General features: G+C 51.0%; 8 protein-coding genes across 8 annotated transcripts; 4 read left to right on the top strand and 4 right to left on the bottom strand.

Moving 5' to 3' along the window:
• Positions 1-67: 67 nt before the first annotated feature.
• On the bottom strand, positions 68-1,884 carry MRS44_005341 (uncharacterized protein; the record flags this gene model as incomplete). The annotated part of the gene is made up of 4 exons (XM_046280432.2): positions 68-563; positions 625-770; positions 818-1,473; positions 1,527-1,884. The coding sequence occupies 4 exons, from the start codon at positions 1,882-1,884 to the stop codon at positions 68-70; spliced, it is 1,656 nt and encodes a 551-aa protein (XP_046123857.2).
• Positions 1,885-2,561: 677 nt separating this feature from the next.
• On the top strand, positions 2,562-3,922 carry MRS44_005340 (uncharacterized protein; the record flags this gene model as incomplete). Its single annotated transcript, XM_065622561.1, has 3 exons — positions 2,562-2,666; positions 2,722-3,104; positions 3,160-3,922. 3 exons carry the CDS (start codon positions 2,562-2,564, stop codon positions 3,920-3,922), a joined length of 1,251 nt encoding a protein of 416 aa, XP_065478633.1.
• Positions 3,923-3,968: 46 nt separating this feature from the next.
• On the bottom strand, positions 3,969-4,619 carry MRS44_005339 (uncharacterized protein; the record flags this gene model as incomplete). The annotated part of the gene is made up of 1 exon (XM_046283125.2): positions 3,969-4,619. The coding sequence occupies one exon, from the start codon at positions 4,617-4,619 to the stop codon at positions 3,969-3,971; it is 651 nt and encodes a 216-aa protein (XP_046123859.2).
• Positions 4,620-7,337: 2,718 nt separating this feature from the next.
• Positions 7,338-9,067, top strand: MRS44_005338 (uncharacterized protein; the record flags this gene model as incomplete). Its single annotated transcript, XM_046268579.2, has 2 exons — positions 7,338-7,474; positions 7,543-9,067. The coding sequence occupies 2 exons, from the start codon at positions 7,338-7,340 to the stop codon at positions 9,065-9,067; spliced, it is 1,662 nt and encodes a 553-aa protein (XP_046123861.2).
• Positions 9,068-9,331: 264 nt separating this feature from the next.
• MRS44_005337 (uncharacterized protein) lies at positions 9,332-12,191 on the bottom strand (the record flags this gene model as incomplete). Its single annotated transcript, XM_046268578.2, has 2 exons — positions 9,332-10,539; positions 10,586-12,191. The coding sequence occupies 2 exons, from the start codon at positions 12,189-12,191 to the stop codon at positions 9,332-9,334; spliced, it is 2,814 nt and encodes a 937-aa protein (XP_046123862.1).
• Positions 12,192-12,749: 558 nt separating this feature from the next.
• MRS44_005336 (uncharacterized protein) lies at positions 12,750-14,040 on the bottom strand (the record flags this gene model as incomplete). Its single annotated transcript, XM_065622560.1, has 2 exons — positions 12,750-13,607; positions 13,654-14,040. The coding sequence occupies 2 exons, from the start codon at positions 14,038-14,040 to the stop codon at positions 12,750-12,752; spliced, it is 1,245 nt and encodes a 414-aa protein (XP_065478632.1).
• Positions 14,041-15,124: 1,084 nt separating this feature from the next.
• Positions 15,125-16,710, top strand: MRS44_005335 (uncharacterized protein; the record flags this gene model as incomplete). Its single annotated transcript, XM_065622559.1, has 5 exons — positions 15,125-15,344; positions 15,398-16,321; positions 16,368-16,415; positions 16,467-16,613; positions 16,658-16,710. The coding sequence occupies 5 exons, from the start codon at positions 15,125-15,127 to the stop codon at positions 16,708-16,710; spliced, it is 1,392 nt and encodes a 463-aa protein (XP_065478631.1).
• A 1,217-nt stretch (positions 16,711-17,927) lies between these two features.
• MRS44_005334 (uncharacterized protein) lies at positions 17,928-19,760 on the top strand (the record flags this gene model as incomplete). Its single annotated transcript, XM_065622558.1, has 7 exons — positions 17,928-17,967; positions 18,023-18,151; positions 18,197-18,225; positions 18,278-18,588; positions 18,643-18,769; positions 18,823-19,255; positions 19,312-19,760. The coding sequence occupies 7 exons, from the start codon at positions 17,928-17,930 to the stop codon at positions 19,758-19,760; spliced, it is 1,518 nt and encodes a 505-aa protein (XP_065478630.1).
• Positions 19,761-20,243: the final 483 nt, after the last annotated feature.

Genomic DNA, 20,243 nt, shown 5'->3' with positions numbered 1-20,243 from the left:
AAATCTGTAGATAAAAACAGAATCCAGCTCCTCCAGTATGCCATATTTTAAGACCAGAAGCTAAAAACTATCCCGACAAGCAGGCAAAGTTCATGTACGCCGCCTTGGTCAGGAAACGCATCTTCTTTCCCCACACAATCAACAATCCAGCAGCCATGGTAATAACAAAAGACAGGCACCCGACCGTGATAAATGTATCCGTTACCCCCATGCTGTCGATCCAAGGCTGGATACCAAAAGTAAGGGCACTGCCAATGATGTTTCGGATCAGAATAACCGTGGTCACAGCCTCGCCGTCAATGGCTTGGTAGCAATCAACAGTATAGGCTACCGTGAGTGCAGCAGCAACTGACAGGCCGAATCCTACCAGTCCCATGCCAATTATTGGTGCAATCCAGGGTAGACCTTTAGCTGCACCAACGCCGTAGAGTATCAGACCTCCAGGCATGATGAAGGCCGTTGGTAGGAAAGCCCAGAGACGGAACTCGGGCTCACGCCAGCCGCGGTTGCGACGGGATAGAAACATGGTGAGTTGGTCGTTGAAGGAACCAGCAAAGTAGGAACTAAAGGCGCGCGATGGTTAGAGTGCCGTTTTTTCGTTATGTGGTTATCGTCAAAACTTACCCAAAGATTGCGCCAACAAGTGGCGAGAGCCAAATAAGGCCAAGAGCATCGTTGCCAAAATTGTAAGGTGCCGAGCCTAACATGGTGGCAGTGGTTGTGCCCAGAACACTAATCCACGAGACAGAGGCGCCGTACATGATCCCACACTATTGAGCATCAGTATTGCCGCGTCAGCACCTTAAGCCGTACTTACCCAGAGGATGACTGGGAACCAAGCCAGTTGCAGTGGCTGATAACATTGCTTGGCCAAGACGCCAAGACTACCAGGAAAGACTCTCCACAGGCTGGTCTGGAACCTAAAGTTGTCTGCATCCAAGACTTCGCCCACCCTGTGGACAGAAGTGTTGCTGCCGTGATGCTGCAGGTCGTTCTTTTCGTCCTTGACTTCTTCTTGGGCTGTCTTGTGCTCTTCTGAGCTGGACCCCTGGGTGGGTATTCCTCGTTCATTGGAATCAAAGGTGGTTGACTCAACTTGAGACGGCTTTCTGATGAAGCGACTTTCCTCCAGAGTCAAGAACATGACAACCCAGACGACGCCGCAGAGAATGGCTCCCCACCAGTAAACCCAGCGCCAGTGCAGTGTCTTGACCATGTAGCCGGAGGCGATCGGGCCGACGGAGGATCCAAACATCAAGCCGAATGAGTAGATGCCGAGTCCGAAACCTCTCTCGTGGGTAAAGAGGACATCTGCGATCGAAATCGGAATCAAAGCTTCGTAGGGGGCGCGGCCCAGGCCGAAGAGGACGTGGGCGCCGATGAAATCGCCAGAGTTCTTGGCTTTGGCGAGCCATATCTTGCTTGCGATGACGATGATCAGGCTGGATAGGTAGGTGAATCTGCGGCCAAGTTCTGCTTGTTGTCAGTGGTCGAGTCAATAACAAGGCATTCAGTGCTCTACTCACTGTGGGAGAGAGGAGTGAAAAAGACATTGCCAACGCCAAGCATCAACAGAGTCAAAGCCATGCCAATATTGAGAAGAGTAATGGTCGTGCCAAGTGCCTCCTGGATATTAACATAGATGGAGGCTTCCCAGTTGCCCAGGGCAGTCATGAGCGTGCCGTAGGCGATCAGGAGGAACAGATGATACCTCTTGCGCCAGACAGACCAGCGCAAGGGATCTGTCAAGTCATCGGCCGGAGTGGGTATCAAGATGACAGCAGCGGTCGAGTCAGCGGACAATGCGGACGGCTGCTCAACTATGTACACCGTTCCGGGTGCAATGTCATAATCAGACGTATGGTCGCGTGTGGTGGACTCCATAGAGTAACTTGGTAGTGATAATGGTTTGAAGACTCAGAGATGATGGATGAGGCGATGTGAAGAGCTTTCTCCAGCTGATGATTCCTCCCTCTTATAATGACTTGGACGTAGGACAAGGCGAGCTCCCATAGCGCAGTGATTCTTATCAATAACCTACCGAGCGAAGTTGCCGGATGATGAATGAATGAGTCGAGCTGGTGAGAGTTTCCTATATCGCACTCGTAGAGACTAAACCCAAAAGAGTCTTCCGACACGCTAAAAGTCAAACTCTGTGGACCCCAAGGGTCAGAATTTGCCTTCGCGATACCATCGCCAACTCCCTGGTAAGGAGCTAAACCCAGATAGGCCTTCCGACACGCTAAGAACTTGGCGGGAATCTGGGGATAGCTTCATACCCCGCGATATCATCATGTCGATAACTCATTTTTACGTAAAACTCCAGGGTTCCGATTCCGAAGTTGGGTCCGAAAAAGATTGGCGAGCAGGGGTTCAAGCTAGGATTCGATGCGCTTACGATCGACCAGGGCAACGTTGCTGATTAAATGGAGAGAACCCACACAGTCATGGCGTATAAGAGATCAAACTCCTCCTCATCGACCCCTGTCTTAAGATCAGTCACCCAGTACCAACCCCTTTATCTCCCTCTTTCCTATTATCTCTCTGTCTCAAATCTTATCATGACTGTCAAGATTACCCCGAGCCCTGATCTCGATGAGATCCGCCAGGTCATAGCGGATTACATCCAAGAATTGTCGGACAAGCTGTGGACATTGAACAAGCAGGTGAGCGAGACCTTGCAGCTAGCAAGCTAGACTAACATAAAGATGCTCGCATCAGATCCACGATGAACCCGAGATTGCCTTTGAAGAGTTCAAAGCCCAACAGCACATCTCAGCCTTTCTCGAATCCCAAGGCCATGGAGTGCAACGAGGAGCATACAACCTTCCCACCGCGTTCGAGTCGACACATGGAACTGGCGGCAGATGCGTCAACTTCAACGCTGAATACGATGCACTCCCAGGGCTCGGCCACGCTTGCGGACACAACTTGATCGCAACAGCTGGCGTCGCTGCCTATCTAGCCTTGTCGTTTGTCCTGGATAGGTACGGCATTGAGGGTAGGACGCAGCTACTGGGTACGCCTGCTGAAGAGGACGGCGGAGGAAAGGTCTTGCTCCTCGATGCAGGAGCATACAAAGATGCCGACGTTTCCTTGATGATGTAAGTCCTCGCCATAGCATCAACTTGTCGCAGCCCATGCTCATCCTCACAACAGCCACCCTATGATTGAAGCCGACTATCAACACCAAGGCACATTGGGTTCAGCCGGGCCCTCTTCCATCGCCGTCACCGACCTAGTCGCCGAGTACAAAGGTTCCAGCGCCCATGCTGCGGCAAACCCATGGGATGGCATCAATGCTCTTGACGCTCTTGTGGCATCATACAACAACGTCTCGATGCTGCGACAGCAGATAAAGCCCGACGAGCGCATCCACGGGTGCATCATGGAGGCACCTCGGTTTACCAACGCTATACCAGATTGCACCCAGGTCAAATACACAGTCCGTAGCGCCAGTATGGAGTCCCTTGGCCAGTTGACTAGCCGCGTGCGAAGCTGCATCGAAGCCGGGGCAACGGCGACGGGCTGCGAGGTTGCAGTGAAGGAGAACTTTGCGTATGCGGATCTCTGGGTCAACCAGCCTCTCTGCTCTCTGTTCAAGCAACAGATGGACACTCTCGATGTTCCCATCTCCATGCCTAGCGAGGGTGAAATCATTGGTGGCTCGACTGATATGGGCAATGTCAGTCAAGCGGTGCCTGGATTGCATGGGATAATTGGCATTCCTACGCCTCCAGGTACGTCCATGCATAACCGATCTTTTGCAGAGGCTGCGGGCACGGTAGAGGCGCATGAGAGAATTCTTGAGGCTGCCAAGGCCATGGCTGTGACAGGGTGGTCTATCTTGGTGGACGACAGCCTTTTTGCTCGGGTTAGGAAGGACTTTCAACAGCGGACATCAAAGTCATGCAAATCTTAGATGCCCATGCAGCCTATAGAAACAGCGTTAGTAGATAATTGTTATTCTACACGATGACTGTCCTCATAAGTGACTCGTTGAATAAAACATTCAGCCCCAAACCACTGTCCGAACCTCCAGAGCTGTAGCCAAACCCATCTGGGGACCCGGCTCTCTCCTTTCCCAAGCCTTCCTGACTTTTGCCTTCCAACTCAACAGCAGATGGCGCATCCTGAGTTCCCCATGCCGACGCCAGAAAATTCAGAACTGACGTTGCCGACCGTTCACCTGCAAAGTGACGCATCGCCTCCACGTGTGCAATAATCACCGACTTGTCTTGGCTTGACGAAGCGGCAATGCCAAGTACAGTGATTGGCCAGAGCAGGCATGGCATATCGGTCCGGACGTTGCGGAGATGAAACAATGCGGATTTGAAGATTGTCGTAACGTTCGAATCGTCGACTGTGGTGGCTGGGCACGCCAGCTTCAAGATGAGGAGGCTCGTTGCCAAGAAGTAGAGCTGTCGCATGTGGAAGCCCTCATTAGCGTAGTCGTTACAGGGAGAGGTTGTGTCCAGCTCGAACGGGACTACTGCCTCTTCTTGGGTCTCTGGGACCATCTGTTTGCCAGCTTTCTCTCCAGGGGGGGTGTTGAGAGGCGACAGTCCTCGGTGAAGGTTGTCGAGTTGCGCATGCAGTTCGTTCAGCTTTTCCTCCATTTTATTTGAAGAGATGCTGTGCCTATTATGCAGTATATGGGAGGCCTTGAATATGATGTCAAAGGCCCAGATAGGGAGGAAAGCCGATATCCCGGCTTTCTTGAGTTGAGGGCTAGAGCCACTCTGCTGTAGCACAGAAGAATCCGACCAAAGCCGTATTATTCTTGCGAGGTCTTCGAAGTTTTCCAGAGGACTAGGTCGAAAAGTGCTGTTTTTTGCAATCTGGTAGATGAATGCCTCTACAATCAACGCTTGGTGAGCATTTGAAGGAGGTCGGTTAATAGCCGCATGCAACCTAGCTGCTGCGGATAGGTGTGCCATGGACGAGTCACTGTTAACATCGCCGAATCTCTGACAATTCAACTCTCAGCTTTTGCTCAAGATGCAGTGTGTGCATTGATAGGGTAGGAAAACTTACGCCAAAGACGTGCAGTATGAGTATAGTCGCAAATGTCGACTCGTCTGCAACACTAACACCATGTTCGATACTTCTCCTTAACTCCCTTATGGCCTGTGTATACTGCCTAAGCGCATGTGCTCGCCAACTTGTTTGGAACTGTGAGATGAGCATTGCGGAGCATGATAACCAAGCATGGAGCATGCCTGGAGATCTCGACAGCCAAGTAAATCCCTGGGTCAGGAGAGAATATTCCCCACCAAAATCGTGGCCTGATGTCGCTCGGTCAAACACTTGTAGCAAGTCTACCATGGAGCACGATGGTAGGCTTCTGGCGCATTCGGAAAACACGTTGGAGGGGTTGAGGCTGTGGAGTGGAAGGGAAACGACCATCTCTAGACTGTCTAAGTCATTGAGCCTTCCGGAATCACTTGCTGACGAAATCGATTCAGTGACTCCGGAGAGTGGAGATCTATAAATTGCTGGGCTTGGTGAACGCGACTCTTGGCTATTCTCGGCGGAGGAATCGAGTCCCTCGTCTGAGGGGGCTTTGCGCCAACGGCAAGTGACGCGACGCGTAGAGCATTGGCCGCACATGGGGCGGGACTCGTCACATTTCTTGCGTCTTTCACGACCTAAGAACATATGAGATGGATTTGCCTTTCGTGATGGAAGAACTGGGCCTTACATGGTATGCATCCTTTTCGAGACCGTCGGCGCTTTCTTTTCTGCTCGGCGCCCACCCAACCCCCTGAATAGAGTTCAAAGTTGGCAAACATGAAGAATGGGATGACTCAGGCCTGTGGTCTGATGAGGCGAAGTCAGTACGGAATCTCCTGGGTGGTAACCCCGTGGCAGATAATTATAATGAAATATTGGGCGGCTCAAGGTTAAGGTTGGAGTATCGGAGGACTTGAGTTAGTTTTATCCGAAGTGGCGAGACGGTTCTTATTGCCGATTTCAAAGCCGAAGTCGCACTAAAAACACCACGCGTCAACCACGCCGCCAGGCCATGCTCAGTGGGGTGAATGTTCTAGACCAAGAGGGGTTATTCCAAGCACTATGAAAGTGCGTTCGTCTCCTCATAACCATGCAGCGACTGAGTTACCGTCTCATGATTGTATTTTGATCCTCGATGACTATGTGAGAGGCAGAGTAGCATGTCAAATCGTCCCAGCAGACATGCCCCATCGTACAACCTCATTTTACCTTCCAAAGCCAAGGTACTCTACATTGATGTAGGAGAATCATTCTGGTAAAGAGCCATGGCATACTTTACCTGTCATAAACCCAACATGCGCGAATCGACAAAAGAGTTTCCACGTGACAGGGTTAAGTACATCCCTAGCTTATCCAGTATCTCATCCAAAGAGCCATTTAGCCAGCCAGTATTGGATGACCCAAAAGCCCAAGGACACGCAGACAGCAAGAAAGACAAAAATGTACAGACCGACTGTCACTACATCCTCCATATAAACACGAAGCATCGTTCCAACACGCCACTGATAGTAGTAACCGCGACTGATCTCATCTCGAGTAGATAGCTGTTGGTACGGCTGAGTCTGAGGAAGAAGGTAGTAAATGAAGTTTGGGAATCGATTTTCGTAACGTGCGGATCGCCAAACACGACGAGTACGGTGATAGACATCAACTGCCAAGAAAACAAAGATGGCGAACAGAAATATGATGGACCTGAGAACCAAGTGAACCATCATCTAATTTCTTCTGTTAGTGACAAGCGTCAAGATTGCATTGTTATGGACGTACAGTGGCACGACCTTGTGGACTGGCAGGCATGTTTGGATAACGGATAGCGCGTAGAGAGAGCAGTTGTCAGACCAGGATGGCTACCTGGAAACTTTCCTTTAGAAGATGAATCGTAGTGTTCTAAAATGTTGGAAAGAGTTCATGAATTCACAGTTCCTCTAGTGATTGTCTACTTGCCTTTTATGCCTGAGCCACCACCAAGCCAACGTCAGTTCCCGTACCTCCGTAACTGCTTGAGATATCAAACACCTTCTGGACCTGGCCACTCTGAACGATGCTGATTCGTTAAAATGGAAAAGGGCATTTAGCATCGGCCCAATCATCGTAACACAGTCAGAGTCCTGCAAGAAGGTGGAGTCTTGTCTTCATGTCGTGCAGGCTCTATTGGCCATGTTTCTAAGCAGCAGCCATTTGCTTTCGGGCTGCCATCTTTTGAGCCTGAGGTTCTTGAAAGCCCTGGCAAGACTCGCGCTCCCATCTTCGTCCTCACCCCCTCTTGCTCAAAACATCGGTCACAGCGAAGCTAACCAGTACCCAAGTCCACACGCAGCGCAATGGGAAGACGCCCTAGAATTCCAGAAGAGGAGTGGGAGAAGTGGAAGGAAACCATCGAGCGGATCTACATGGTAGAACAGCAGACTCTCAAGCTTCTCATTCAAGGGATGGCCAACACACATGGCTTCATCGCAACGTACGTTTGACCTCGGATTGGACGCCACCATTCCATGCTGGTTTCAGTGTGTAGCTAATATGCCACAGAGAAAAAGAGTATCGAATCAGGCTTGAAAAATGGGGGTTTAGAAAGAACAATACTCAGGGAAGCTCAAGCTCAACTACCGATCGAGATTCTGACCACGCTCGAAGGAGAGCAGCTCAAGCCCTTCCATCTAACGGACAACGCCTAATCCTCGACTTACAACCCTATCGGCATCAACCTTCACCCGAATTCCGCTGGTCCGACAACCTGGAGCAGCAGCTATGGAAAATGCAAATCGCCATTGACACCATCATCAAGGGTTCATTTGGATCAGCGAATGAGGATGAGAAATGGACATCAGACAAGATCACGCTCACTGTACCATCTACTGAGTTGAACCATTCGCGGAGGTGGCAACACCTTAACTCCCAGTGCACTGCCTTTGTTGCCCTTTCAGGGGTCGGTCTTTATGCTCAGCTGAGAGCGGCCCTTGAACAGCTGAAACAAGACGTCAAGGGGCTGAATATGTCGCTTAAGCCAAATACCTTCTTATTTCAACTTATCTACATGTGGAGGATGTGTTTGGAACTTCTCAAGGCACGCCTACATCTGCCTCGGATACGAACAGCCGATGGTCAGTCCAACCTGTCACTCAACCCCCTTGTTCCAACCTTTTTGGGCCAATGGGAGAAGCATCTGGCTGAAATTCTTGGCTCACGGGATCCTACATGCGAGATCATGGCTGCCCTGCTCACTATTTTCAGGCGTTCACCAGAAAGGCTCAAAATGGGCTTAGAACGTGGATATTGCATGACTATCAAGGGGTTAGAAAGAATCGTGGGAAGCAACAATGGCATCGTCCTGAGAATGTGGTCGCACTACATCAAGTCTTCGGGTGAAGAGGACATGTTCATCGAAGGCGGCCAAGGAGACAAGCTAAGCAAGATGTTTCGGCACATCAGCTTGCATGCTGATCAGTCGTATGGGCCTTGCAGCCCGGAGGCAATCTCCATCTTGCACGGCTATACGGAGATGATACTCACCAAAACAACCATCGATGCCGGAAACCTCAACAGTTATCATCCTGTGTTGCCGAGGACCTCAAATCCCACTCGTCTGGAAGACTTTGCTGTGGAGGTCAGGCAGAGGGCGAAGTCAAGCTTAGAAGCCTCTAGTGGTCTCGATTACGACTTGGTGGCGGTCGAAGCCTACATTTTTTCAACTGAACTGCTTGCCAAGAGGCTCTACCAGAGAGCGAATCCACTCTTCAGTCTCGAGCTGCTGGATGAAGCCATCGACTTGTTGGAGCATGGCAACACGGAGTGTCTCATCTGGGCCGCCATGTTGTCAAAGACCAGGGTGAGGCTCTTGGGGAATAAAAAAGACCCCAAACGATGCAACCTCGAGAAGAATCGCATGGTGGAGATCAGGGCTCGGCTACCAATGATACGGCCAGCATACCATCAGCCTTTTGACTGGGTTGGTACAAGTGGGCGGACCCGGTTCCTCAGGGAGCGTCGTCAGACGGCCAGGGATGAGATGATCGAAGATCTTTGGTCCATGCTAGATGACTTAAAGCTATCTTGAGAGATATTACTTTATTCTGGAGCTTTTTTAGATACAAGGGCCTTACTCTTCATAGACAATCCTAGAATGAAGACATTCGTCTATGAGCTTTGGGTCGGCGTCTTGCAGCCCGTGACGTTCATGATTCATGTTATAAACAGTCATAGCCAACGGATCTCGTGAGAAACAGCAGCAGAGGTGAATTATTATATACAAAACACACACCTATCGTCCCACCTGGCTGCATGTCTATCATACCAATCCTGTGAAAGGAAATCTCTATCGCTACTGCAAAAGACGCGTATCCTCGTCCAACACGCCAAAAACACTTCCAATCTCCTTACCCACCATCCTCAACTCATCCGCCACCTGGCCCGTGACAAGAGCATATGCATATAGCAGAGCATAATCCCTCTCCTCAACCAAGACTTCAGCCGGATCATCGCTATCCTCGCTGTCATGGCTTGGTGGCCTTGACGAATGCTCCTTTCGGAACTGAAAGATCTTGCTGAGAAGATTCTCGCGTGCTGAGACGATGCTGGGAGTTGCATCGGCAAAGGGGTATTCCAGCATTGTTGAGCTGGCCACGACTTGGAAAGCTTGGCAAATATGGTCGCATAGGATCGCACGCTCCCGAGCGGTATACTGCAACAGTGCTCGCTCTCCTTCTGTGATGTGTCCCTTACGACACGCCACAAGACTCATGCCGTAGAAACCATCAAGAATGCGATCTGTACCTCGCAGAACACGTCCGTAAACATCCACCGGGAAGGGCCCCCGCAGCTCAAACTCAGATGCTGCAGCCTGTCTCAGATTCTCCAGTTCAGCGGCATATCTCTGAAGAGCGGCCTGTTCGCCAGACTTGAGATAGCTCTGAGATCCTTCACTGCGGTACAAGACAGCAAGAGGCCCACGCTTCCAGATCAGACCCATCTGGAGATGCAGCACCGAGAGGCTTTCTTTGAACTTTTGACGAGCTGAAATAGGCCAGATGAGTCGGCAGACAACAAGACCCCAGATGATACCGGCTGTAACGGCGATGGCTCGATGTTGTGCAATGTCGACAATATCTGGCTGTTCAACTTCTTCGTCGGTTGTACTGTCTTTGCCATTTGCCTTTCTCTGCATGCTATACGCATACAGTGTCGACACGTTGTACGCGAGCAAGCTGATTCGCCCCAAGGCAGCCTTTCCGTGCTGGATGATGATGTAAAAGTTGATAAAACTGGCAAGCCAGCCAAGAAAGATCAAGGCAAACGCATAGCCATGGCTAACTTTCCAATTGATGACAGATGCGAGGGCGCCAAAGAGAGTGCCTATGAAACGTGCCCAGCCTACGGTGTTGGAGGCGCCAACCGTCATGGAACAGACAATCATGAATGACAGCAAGCCCCATTCGCCGCGCCATTGGTTATATACCTCTCGAGTCTGCGGGAGGAAAGCGAGCATAGCCCACATAGCAGCGCCGATGCCGACTTTGAGTCCAAATTGAACTACTAATGTTAGTCAAGTTTCGTACATGCCAATTTTCTCACTTACTCTCGTCTCGTGCCATCTTCTTAAATAAGGCCGAGAGATTCCGCCAAAACCAAGCCAGCACCTTGTTCACATCAGGCGCATTGTACCAAGTTGCAACATCAACTCTCGTGGGGAGCGCTCTGGATTCCTCCGGGGAGCTGAGAGATCTCGATCTCGTCCGTATCAAAGTATCCGCCTCTGCCGAGTCGAACATTCTGATAGCATTATTGTGGTCTGCTGCATTCCGGTCTTGCCAGAAAAGAAGCCATCGCCAGCTTCGACTCTTGTGCAGTATGACATACTCCAAGTCATCCAAGACGTCTAGGTACTGGAGAACTTCTTCTCCAAATGACTGTAAACTGAAAGTGAAGTGCCCGCACGCTGCCGCGACTTCTTCCAGGTTTGCTCTGGTCGTTGTTGGGGATGAAGCCATCTGTTCGATGCGGTCATAGAGTCCTTGCAACGCGTCCGCTCGAGTCGTGTTGAAAGTGTCAAGCGAGTCCATCAGATTCCGTCGTAGATCTTCGTCAATGTTGATCTCATAGCTTGGTGGTGTACCAAATTGCGGCTCATGCAGGATCCTGCAGAGGTTCTGTCGTAACGAAGTCATAGACATGCTCATTGAGCTATTGAATAGCTCAAACAGGTCGCGAGCATGGTTCACAGGTGACTGCCCCGTCTCACCCGGGCTTGCTGGCTTTGGATGCTTCAACTGCTCAAGCTGAGTATTGGTAGCGTTCCTCAGTCCACCAAGGGATTGTGCCAAGTTCTCCATTGACCTTGCAACAGATTTTTCATGGTCATAAATCTCTTCATGACCAAGAAAGTAATGCTCAAACTTGGCTTCTCTCATATCCTTCATCATCTGAGCGTATGACTTGGAATAGTGTGAGGTAGCTGCTGCGAAGCCATCAGACACAAGCCCAGCCTCAGAGCCACTCAAGAAACTTCCGGTGATCATGTATAGCATGTCCCCGAGAGGAACCGAAACTCGGTTCATAGTCTGACGAAGCGACTGCCGAGCAGAACTTCGCCACAGTAACAGGTTCACCGCAGCCGTAGTGGTGATCCCCATGACTAGCATCTTGAAGACCTGAAAGATCTTTTCATTTGAAAAGACATTGGACATGACATGGTTCTCCCGAGTAACGACACCGATGATGGCAAGCGAAGCAAGAGTGCTGCCCACGTTGACAAGAGGGTTTTGCATCCTCTGTTTGACCCAGCCCATGAACCCAAACCCGCCACCAATAAAGATGACAACAACTAGAATGTGCGAAACAGTTACTAGGTGCATGGTGGAGCCGAAAAAGACCGAAGTGACCATAGACAAGATCGAGATTAGCTCGCCGTAAGCAACGGCCACGATGGCGATGAGAATAGCCTCAATCATGGACCCCACGGACCGGGCGGGATGGAAATAGACGGTGATAGTTGCCACAACATGTTTTCCATCAGGCTTCCCTAGGAAATTCGACAAGAAAGGAACAAAAGTCGCGAGACTGGCGATGGTATAGGCGATGGTGCATTTAAAGACTCCGCGAGCTTGAGGCGTATCGAGCCAGAGACGGGATCGGGCAGCCGAGTCCAAGAGGGCATTCCTCACAGTGTCGATGAACGGAGCCATCGTCTGCAAGAATCGTCTCTCTCTTCAAGGCATGAAAAGCCTCATTGTCGTTGTTGTCGTTGCTGACATTATGTCATGATGCAGGAGCCTGACGAACTGCAGCTAAAATTCCGTTGGTTCCGGGGAACGCGGCTCGTCAGGTGATTCGTCGCTGAATCAGCCACTGTGACCCCAGGGATCCTCATACATGTACGACCGGCCGTACAAATAAGATCACGTGATATATCATACGGCCGGTCGTACATGTATGAGGACCCTGACCCCAGCCTCCTGAATTATTAACCACCTGATTTTTACATCACAAGGGGAGATAATTCGTCTTTTCGAACATGGCCGCGTACAACGATTTCTACCCGGACGTAGCAGAGGAGAAGTTGGGAGATGTTCAGTCAGTTTGCCAGTGCACAGACTGGTCCAAGACTACCAGCACCGAGCCGGACTTTTGCCCTGACCAGAATGTCGAACAATGTCAGCAGTCAAATGCTAATAGGTATCAGAGCACGCGAAAAAATACCACGCAAGGTATACATTTAAACAGTTTCTATTGACAGCGTCGAGTCAGGGCCCATCTTTCCGGTGACACAACTCTGCAAACTCTAGAGGCCAACGAATATACTCTTCGTAGCCAGACGGCAGTTTTTTAGAAATCTCCTTTGTCCAGGCCGCGATAATAACCCTCCTAAAGGGAAACGAATCGATTATCGGCTTCAGTGCGATGGCGGCAAGGATGTACTCGATGACAAAGAAGTGAGCCATGATGATTTGGGCGGCATAGTTCGATCGGTCAGTGAAGTGGTTAAACTCGACCTCGCTTGTTTCGCCGAAAAGCGTGTAAGCCAAGCAAATTTCTGTGAACCCTATTCGCACGATGTTAGCAGATGATTCTGGTGTTGAGGTTGGACAAGCTATACCTTCGACAGGTGACGTTTTTGACAACCTCAAGATCCTGTCAAGCACACTCAGATACCTAACTTCCAATACGCTGTGGCATATTGGCCTTAGGTTGTTGACTGATGTGAGAGCGGCATCCAGAACATCGCCAAGTAGTGCGTCAACAGGATCATGTCGTTGAAGGGAAAGGACTCTCTCGGTATGACTCTCGGCGGTGAAACCAGAAAAGAGGGACTCCTCCAATACTGGTATCACAGTATGAGAAACCACCGTGCAGCCACGGAGCATGATCATGAATTCGAGCATATCCTCAGGCATGTACGAGGACTGAAAGGTGAGAGCCATGATGGTGGCGTATCGGGCATCGGCTTCAGCTTTCGAAACACAGGGCTTGCTCAACCGCTGGTTGAAGAGCCTGATAGCGTGAACGCGATGTGTCAGCGCTTGGGAAGAGAACTCTGTAGTATCGCATAGGGACAAGTGAGAGGCTGCCAATCCCAGCAGTGCGTGCATCAAGAAATCGAACTAAGAAATGTCAGCTCGGGCCTCTCGTTCAAATAGTTCAACAGACGTTGTGCGAAATAGTAGCAACCTGCTTCCAAACATCATCTCCCTTGATTGGTAACGGTGGATAAGCATGAGATAGAAAATGGTGAAAGAAACGCAGATCCTCCATGCTGAATTGAGTCGGCGTTGACTGAAGAGCATTGGAGGGAATCATGCTCGAGTATTCGCATGTTATGCCCAGTCGCTTGCAGTTGTCGCATTCTGGAAACGTCTCCGGGCATTTCACTCTTCGTCGCTTGCAGTTGAGGCATCCCTTTCTCGATTTCGTGTGACCTTTTCGGGGTATGGCGCGTCCTCGGGTTCGAGTCCGAGGATTCTTGGCTGCCAGAGTGTTCTCCGACAATGACTCTGCTGGCGATGGAGGCAGCACACTGAACTTTGCGAGTTCCATGGTTGCTACTTGGCGTAACTATTCAGTGAGAGGTTGAAATCCTCAATCACATTGTGATGTTTGGCCTCAGGAAATAGCGTAAGCCCACACGTCACGGTGGCTGTAAGACCGGACTAATCCTTCCCCGCTCGACGCCTCATGAAGAATGGCTGGCGCTAATGATAGGAACTTGACCATTTTTCGCCTCTCAAATTCTGCCTTGTGTCGATAATTGTTCTGTCGTCGTACAATTGTATTGGCCAGTGATATGCCTTCAAACAGACCGCAAAGCATGAGATGTGGCATCGTGTGCCTTTCTCAGGGGTCCATTACCCACCTGGCACTCAGCATACAGGGATGCTGTCCAAAAGCACTCGGCATTTAAAACCAGAGCCAACATTGTTGCCACTGGGTTTCTTGCCTATCACGTGGTATCAGCGTCATCAGATAAGCATGCCAACACCAGGGCCCAACATGAAGCTATTCAGAAGATGGAAGGATCATTCTCGCAATTAGCTTGACCAGACCGAGTCTATGCACCGAGCACACGTGACTGTAACCCCCACCCCATCACGCATCACCACCCCAACTCGCAGCTTGAGCCTCACATGAACATGGATGCATGGCATCAACCACGTTGATATTGACACTATTTCCACTGGCCCCATCTATTACCGACTCAAACCGCCTTCTCTCGCCCCCGTGATGAATCTCCCAGCGCCCAATGGCTTGATCCCTCGGCAGGTCTCCCGATCCGACCCACCAAAGTGGACTATGCTCTCCGGACCGATCACGTCGCTGGCAAATTTTCCAGGCTCTCAGAACAGCTTCCCGATGCGGCAATGGCGACATATGGGTCCAGAAATAGATGACTAGGTCTTGGCCTTGTAAGCTTAAATTTTTACTGCTGCTCTCAAAACAGCTTCCGAATGAGTTAGTCGAGACCCAGAATTGGGATTTTGAAGACGTAAACGTGTGGATTCTGGGCGTCGACGATGTCGGATCCGATGTTGTATAAATATGGCAACGATGAGGTTCTTGTGTTGGAGTATCAGGGCAAGAATCACCAGAAAAGACGACAAGCTTTGAGACTGCAACTCTCGCCATGAAGGACCAGCAGGTGGCTTCCTCTGTCGAATCGACACTCCCTGAAAAGGGCCCAGCCGTCGACATGGAGAGTGCGCCGAGCTCATCTCCTCCATCTATCCCTGATGCAGGCCAAGACTCAGACGATTCGTTGGACTCTTTGGGGAAAGACATTGAGGGAGACCTCGGTGCCTGGGCATGCGTGCTTGGATCCTTGCTGTTCCTGATTCCTTCGTTCGGTACGTGCATCAAGATTTATTATCATTGTTCTACAGCTAACAATCAGTGACAGGCTTCATGGCTTCCATCGGAACAGTTCAGTCCTACCTCAGCCTCAACCAACTGAGCAACTATTCCGTCAGCCAAGTTGGTTGGATCAGCGGAGTGTACCTCTTCCTCTCCCTCATCTTCAACTTCCAGATCGGGTCTATCCTTGATCGATATGGACCTCGAGTTCTGAGCCCCGTAGGAGGCGTCTTTTCCACGGCCACGTTCCTACTCCTCGCCGAGTGCAAGACTTATTGGCAGTTCATGCTTTGTTTTGGTGTCTTTGGCAGCATCGGCACAGGCATCGATTGCACCACGGCTATTGGTGTGGTTGGGAAGCTCTTTGTTCGTCGTCGTGGCTTGGCCATCGGTACAGCGGTTCTAGGAACCTCCCTCGGTTCCATCATCTTTCCCCTCCTCCTACGCTCCACGTTCCAATCTCTCGGATGGGCGTGGTCGATGAGAATCGTGGCCCTGGTCGTGGGCATCGTATCGGTGCTGGGAGTCATCTGCTTCCTTCCCTTCGACCGACTCGTTTCCGCCAACTCAACCTCCACCAAGGCCAAGTCTGAAGGTTTCTCTCTTGACCTATCAGCATGGAAGAACCCGACGTTTGTTTTTGTATCATGCGGCGTGTTCTTGATCGAGTTTGTTGTTTTCGGCATTGGTGGGCTTTTACCAACCATCTCGACCGGCGCCGGCTTCACAGCTGAGGATGGATATACTCTTCTTTCCATCCTAGGTGCTTGCTCTTGTGTTGGCCGTTTCAGCATGGGCTTTATCGGTGACAGGTTAGGAGCTCTCAACTCGATGATCGCTGTCATGATCCTCACCATTGTCCTCATGGCCACGGTCTTCATTCCCTTCAGTACCACATCAGCTCCTCTGCTGTACACCTTCAGTGCACTTTGGGGATACTGCTCGGGGTCGTTTTACGCACTCTCACCTGGTAAGTCTACTCTAACACTTACTCGAAGCCAGCTAACACGAATCAGTCTGCACGGGTAAAACATGCGAGCCCAAGGACTACGCGAGATACTACGGTACATAGTAGAGCCGTTCCATCCTTCCCTCCAATGCTAATAAGTAATCAGGATCTACCAACTTTTCGGTTGGCATCGCGCTGCTGCTGGCCAACCCTCTCAGTGGCATCATGCTGGAGAAGCTGGGCGCTCAGCCATTGGCATGCTTCTATCTTGCCATTGTCTTTGTCGCAGGCGTCTCTTTTACCGTGGCACGGGGTTTGTTGATTGGAAACTTTACTACCTTCAAAACGAAGATGTAGATTGCATTCAGTACGGCGTTGGTTGCTTTGGGTTGAGCCCTGTTGACGATTGAGCATCATGTGGAGCAAAAAGCATTGGGTTAAAAGGCGGCATACAAAAAAATATTGGAATTGGATGTGAGAAGGAGATAATGTCTTAATTATAAGCGGAAAAAGAATCGGGGTTTGCATTGACACGAGAAAAGTCGGAATATGAGTGCATAGGGGAAACGGCTCGGGAGAATGCAGACACAATCCAAGTCCACTACTTCATTCTGCGGTGTCAGGATGCTTCTCTCTGCTCAATATTTCCAGTGTTTTTTTTTTCGCATGGCCTCAATTCTGTTGTCAAATGAAGTGACCTGCGTGCCCTGGACGGATGATGATGACCCGACGGACCGATTAATTCATCACATCGGTATCAGTATCAGAGGGTAAATAAAGATGACTCTTGATCTTACTCCGATCTCCGAGAGCAGGTGCTTTGGCGGATGTCACAACCAAAGCAGCAGCGCATATCCGAAGATGAAGATGCCATCCTTAAAGGCTGGGTGGAAAACTTCTGGAATATTTCTAGATCAGCACAAGCGAAGGATGGGCAAGCCTCCATCCGAGAGTCAAGTGAGGGGGATCGGAGGTCCGGCTCGTCGCCTTGATCCGTCCGACAGCCCGGGGCCGGTCAAACCTCGAGATTGATTGACACGGCTCAACGAGGAAAAGCGGTGCCGAGATGCGTAAGGGATGACCCGAATTGAAGACACGGCGCTTATGCTGATATGGGGAACAAGTAAGCAGCAACACCGACTCTCCTCTGTATGTCCAAATCACAGCATTCACATTCCTGAATCGCGTACATCTTCTCACAATCGGCGAAACATGTCACCACCGACCGAAATTCCCCAGAATCGGACACGCAGACCAGAAATACCCCCGGAGTCGGGCAAACTCCTCACAGCGCCCGTGGGGCAGCGTGGCCTGATGGATTCTCAGCTCGGCACATCTCTCCACTGAGATTGCCGCGTTTTATCTAATCCATCTCATCAAATTTGAGGGCCGCCGGTTCTCATAGGTCGGCTCGTCTAAACGCGCGGGACGCATTTCCGCGCTCTGGGCACAAACGCTGTGATGCGTCGTGGGCGGACCCGCGGGAATTCCGCCCTGCAGGACCTTGATGGGGTCTCAGGCTTTCAGCTGGGCGTTTTGTCGGTGGGAGACATAAAACATCACGCGAAGTGTCTCTGCTTGAAGCCACTTGGTAGTTACAAAGGCGGAAAGCAAGAGACTTATAGAGATGGCAGAACAATCACCTCGTGTAGCCGTTATCGGCCTTGGTGAGTGCCTCCCGCGCTAGTTGAAGCCATACGGAGCTGTACTGACGATGGGTAGGCGTTCTTGGCCTCGTGGCCGTCAAAAACTTGACTGAAGAGGGCTTCGATGTGACGGGCTTTGACCGCAACAGCTATGTCGGAGGGCTGTGGCATTACACAGAGGAGGACAAGACTTCTGTTCTCCCGAGTAAGAGAAATGCCCTTCACAGCATACAGATCTAACACTCAGCAGCGACCATCATCAACATCTCCAAAGAAAGGGTAACCCGCCTGACTCCAGCCCGTCGTAAGTTGGCATACTCACTGTAAACAGGGCTGCTTCACAGACTTTCCTTTCCCCGACGATACACCCAGTCATTGCACAGCCGGCCATGTGCAAAAGTACCTCGAAGACTATGTAGAGCACTTCAACCTGACTTCCAGACTGCGCCTGAGCACAATAGTCACCGGCGTGCATCGCGACGATGAGCACGATCGCTGGATAGTCAACGTAGAAGGATCGGGCCCAGAGTACTTTAACAAAGTCATCATCGCTTCGGGGATCAACTCTCGTCCTCATGTTCCCAAGCTTGAGGGTCTGGAGCAATTTGAGGGTGAGGTCCTGCACTCGCGTGCATTTAAAAGGTACGTTTTTACCTGTTGAAACACCATGAGCTTCACTCCCTAACTTAAACTCAGGCCTGAGCTCTTCAAGGGCAAAAAGGTGATTGTCGTCGGCATGGGCAACACGGGCGCCGATACCGCAGCAGCTCTCTGTGGCCACGCCGACAAGGTCTGGGTGTCTCACAACCATGGAGCCTTGGTGGTGCGTATCCCAATCTCTCCCATCCATGGTGACAGTATTGACCAAACTCGCAGATGCCACGCGTGGTAAATGGCGCCCCTTTCGACCACACCCTAACGGCTCGCAAGGCTGCATTTGCCGGCTTCCTCGAGCTCAACTTTCCGCGCTTCTTTGAATGGATGTTCAACACCATGTGCAAGAAGATGCAGGACAAGGCCTTCAAGATCCGTCCAGAGTGGAAGCTTAACCCCGCGCCGCCGATCAAGCACGCCGTGCCCATCATCTCTGACAATCTAGTGGATCTGCTCGAGTCTGGAGACATCATCTCTGTCAGCGGTCTGAAGCGCGTCGTGGGGCCAAAGGAGGTCGAGCTTGATGATGGCACGCGTCTTGATGCTGATACCATCATTTGGTGCACCGGATACAAGACCGAGTTCAATCTACTCGACCCCAGTGTTGATCCAACACGCAACACCACGCCCAAGTGGGCGGCAAGCATCGGATCGCGTGGGAAGCCTCTGGCTCGTCTCTACCAGAACGTCTTCTCACTCGACTATCCTCAGTCGCTCGCCTTCATGGGTACCGTAGCTTTCGCGACGGGCGCATTCCCGCTGTACGACCTCTGCTCCATGGCCGTCGCGCAGGTCTGGAAGGGCAATTCCCCCTCCCATCCATCAAGGAGATGAACCGAGCCGTCGATGTTCAGCACGACTTCATCTGCAGCATCGCGAAAGACGGAAGCGCAGTCCCCGGATGGGTGCGCCAGCACGAATGGATCGCGTGGGCCAACAAGGCGGCGGGCACGCAAGTCAACGAGCACCTCGGATGGGGATTGACAGGATGGAAGTTTTGGTTCCAAGACCGGGCGTTTTATAAAATGCTGATGGACGGCATCTACACTCCGTTCCTGTGGCGCGTGTTTGATGGGAAGCGCAAGAAGTGGAATGGCGCGAGAGCCGAGATTGAGAAGGTGAACGCGTACGTGGAGGCGGCCAAGAAGAAGAATCAGTAGAGGATTCTTGTGGGCATTGAATGGTACGTAATTAATGAAGAAGAGAAGGATTGTTGGAATCATTTCGGATGCTTTATGGTGGATGTCGCGTAACGCCTCAGATCTCTCCCGACTCCAAGATCCAGGCCGCGATAACTCAATCTTTAATCGGAACCTTTAATCGCAAATGGGCCACTCACGAGGGACTATCACCGCTCCACCAAGAGTGAATTACGCTTCGGATGCTTCCATCGGAGGCTTTGCCGCAGATTCATGGTACGAAACCCTCCCCATGTCGTGCTATGGAATCCTTCGATCTGGTCAATTTGTCAGATTGATCGTCTTATTGCTCCGTCTTGGCAGAGTAATCCTTCGCCGCAATGTGGTGAGAGAGCGATAATTACTCAGCCATTGCGAAAATTACGCCGTCCATGTCAGATCCTCCAAGTCGGAGGGTCCACGACATGGAAGATCCGTAGGAGTACGGAGTACGGCCATGGAGGA

Source organism: Fusarium solani (genome assembly GCF_023522795.1).
Source record: "Fusarium solani strain SB1 chromosome Unknown bctg00000002, whole genome shotgun sequence".
Classification (NCBI taxonomy): domain Eukaryota; kingdom Fungi; phylum Ascomycota; class Sordariomycetes; order Hypocreales; family Nectriaceae; genus Fusarium; species Fusarium solani.
This window is presented reverse-complemented; position numbering and strand designations above follow the sequence as displayed.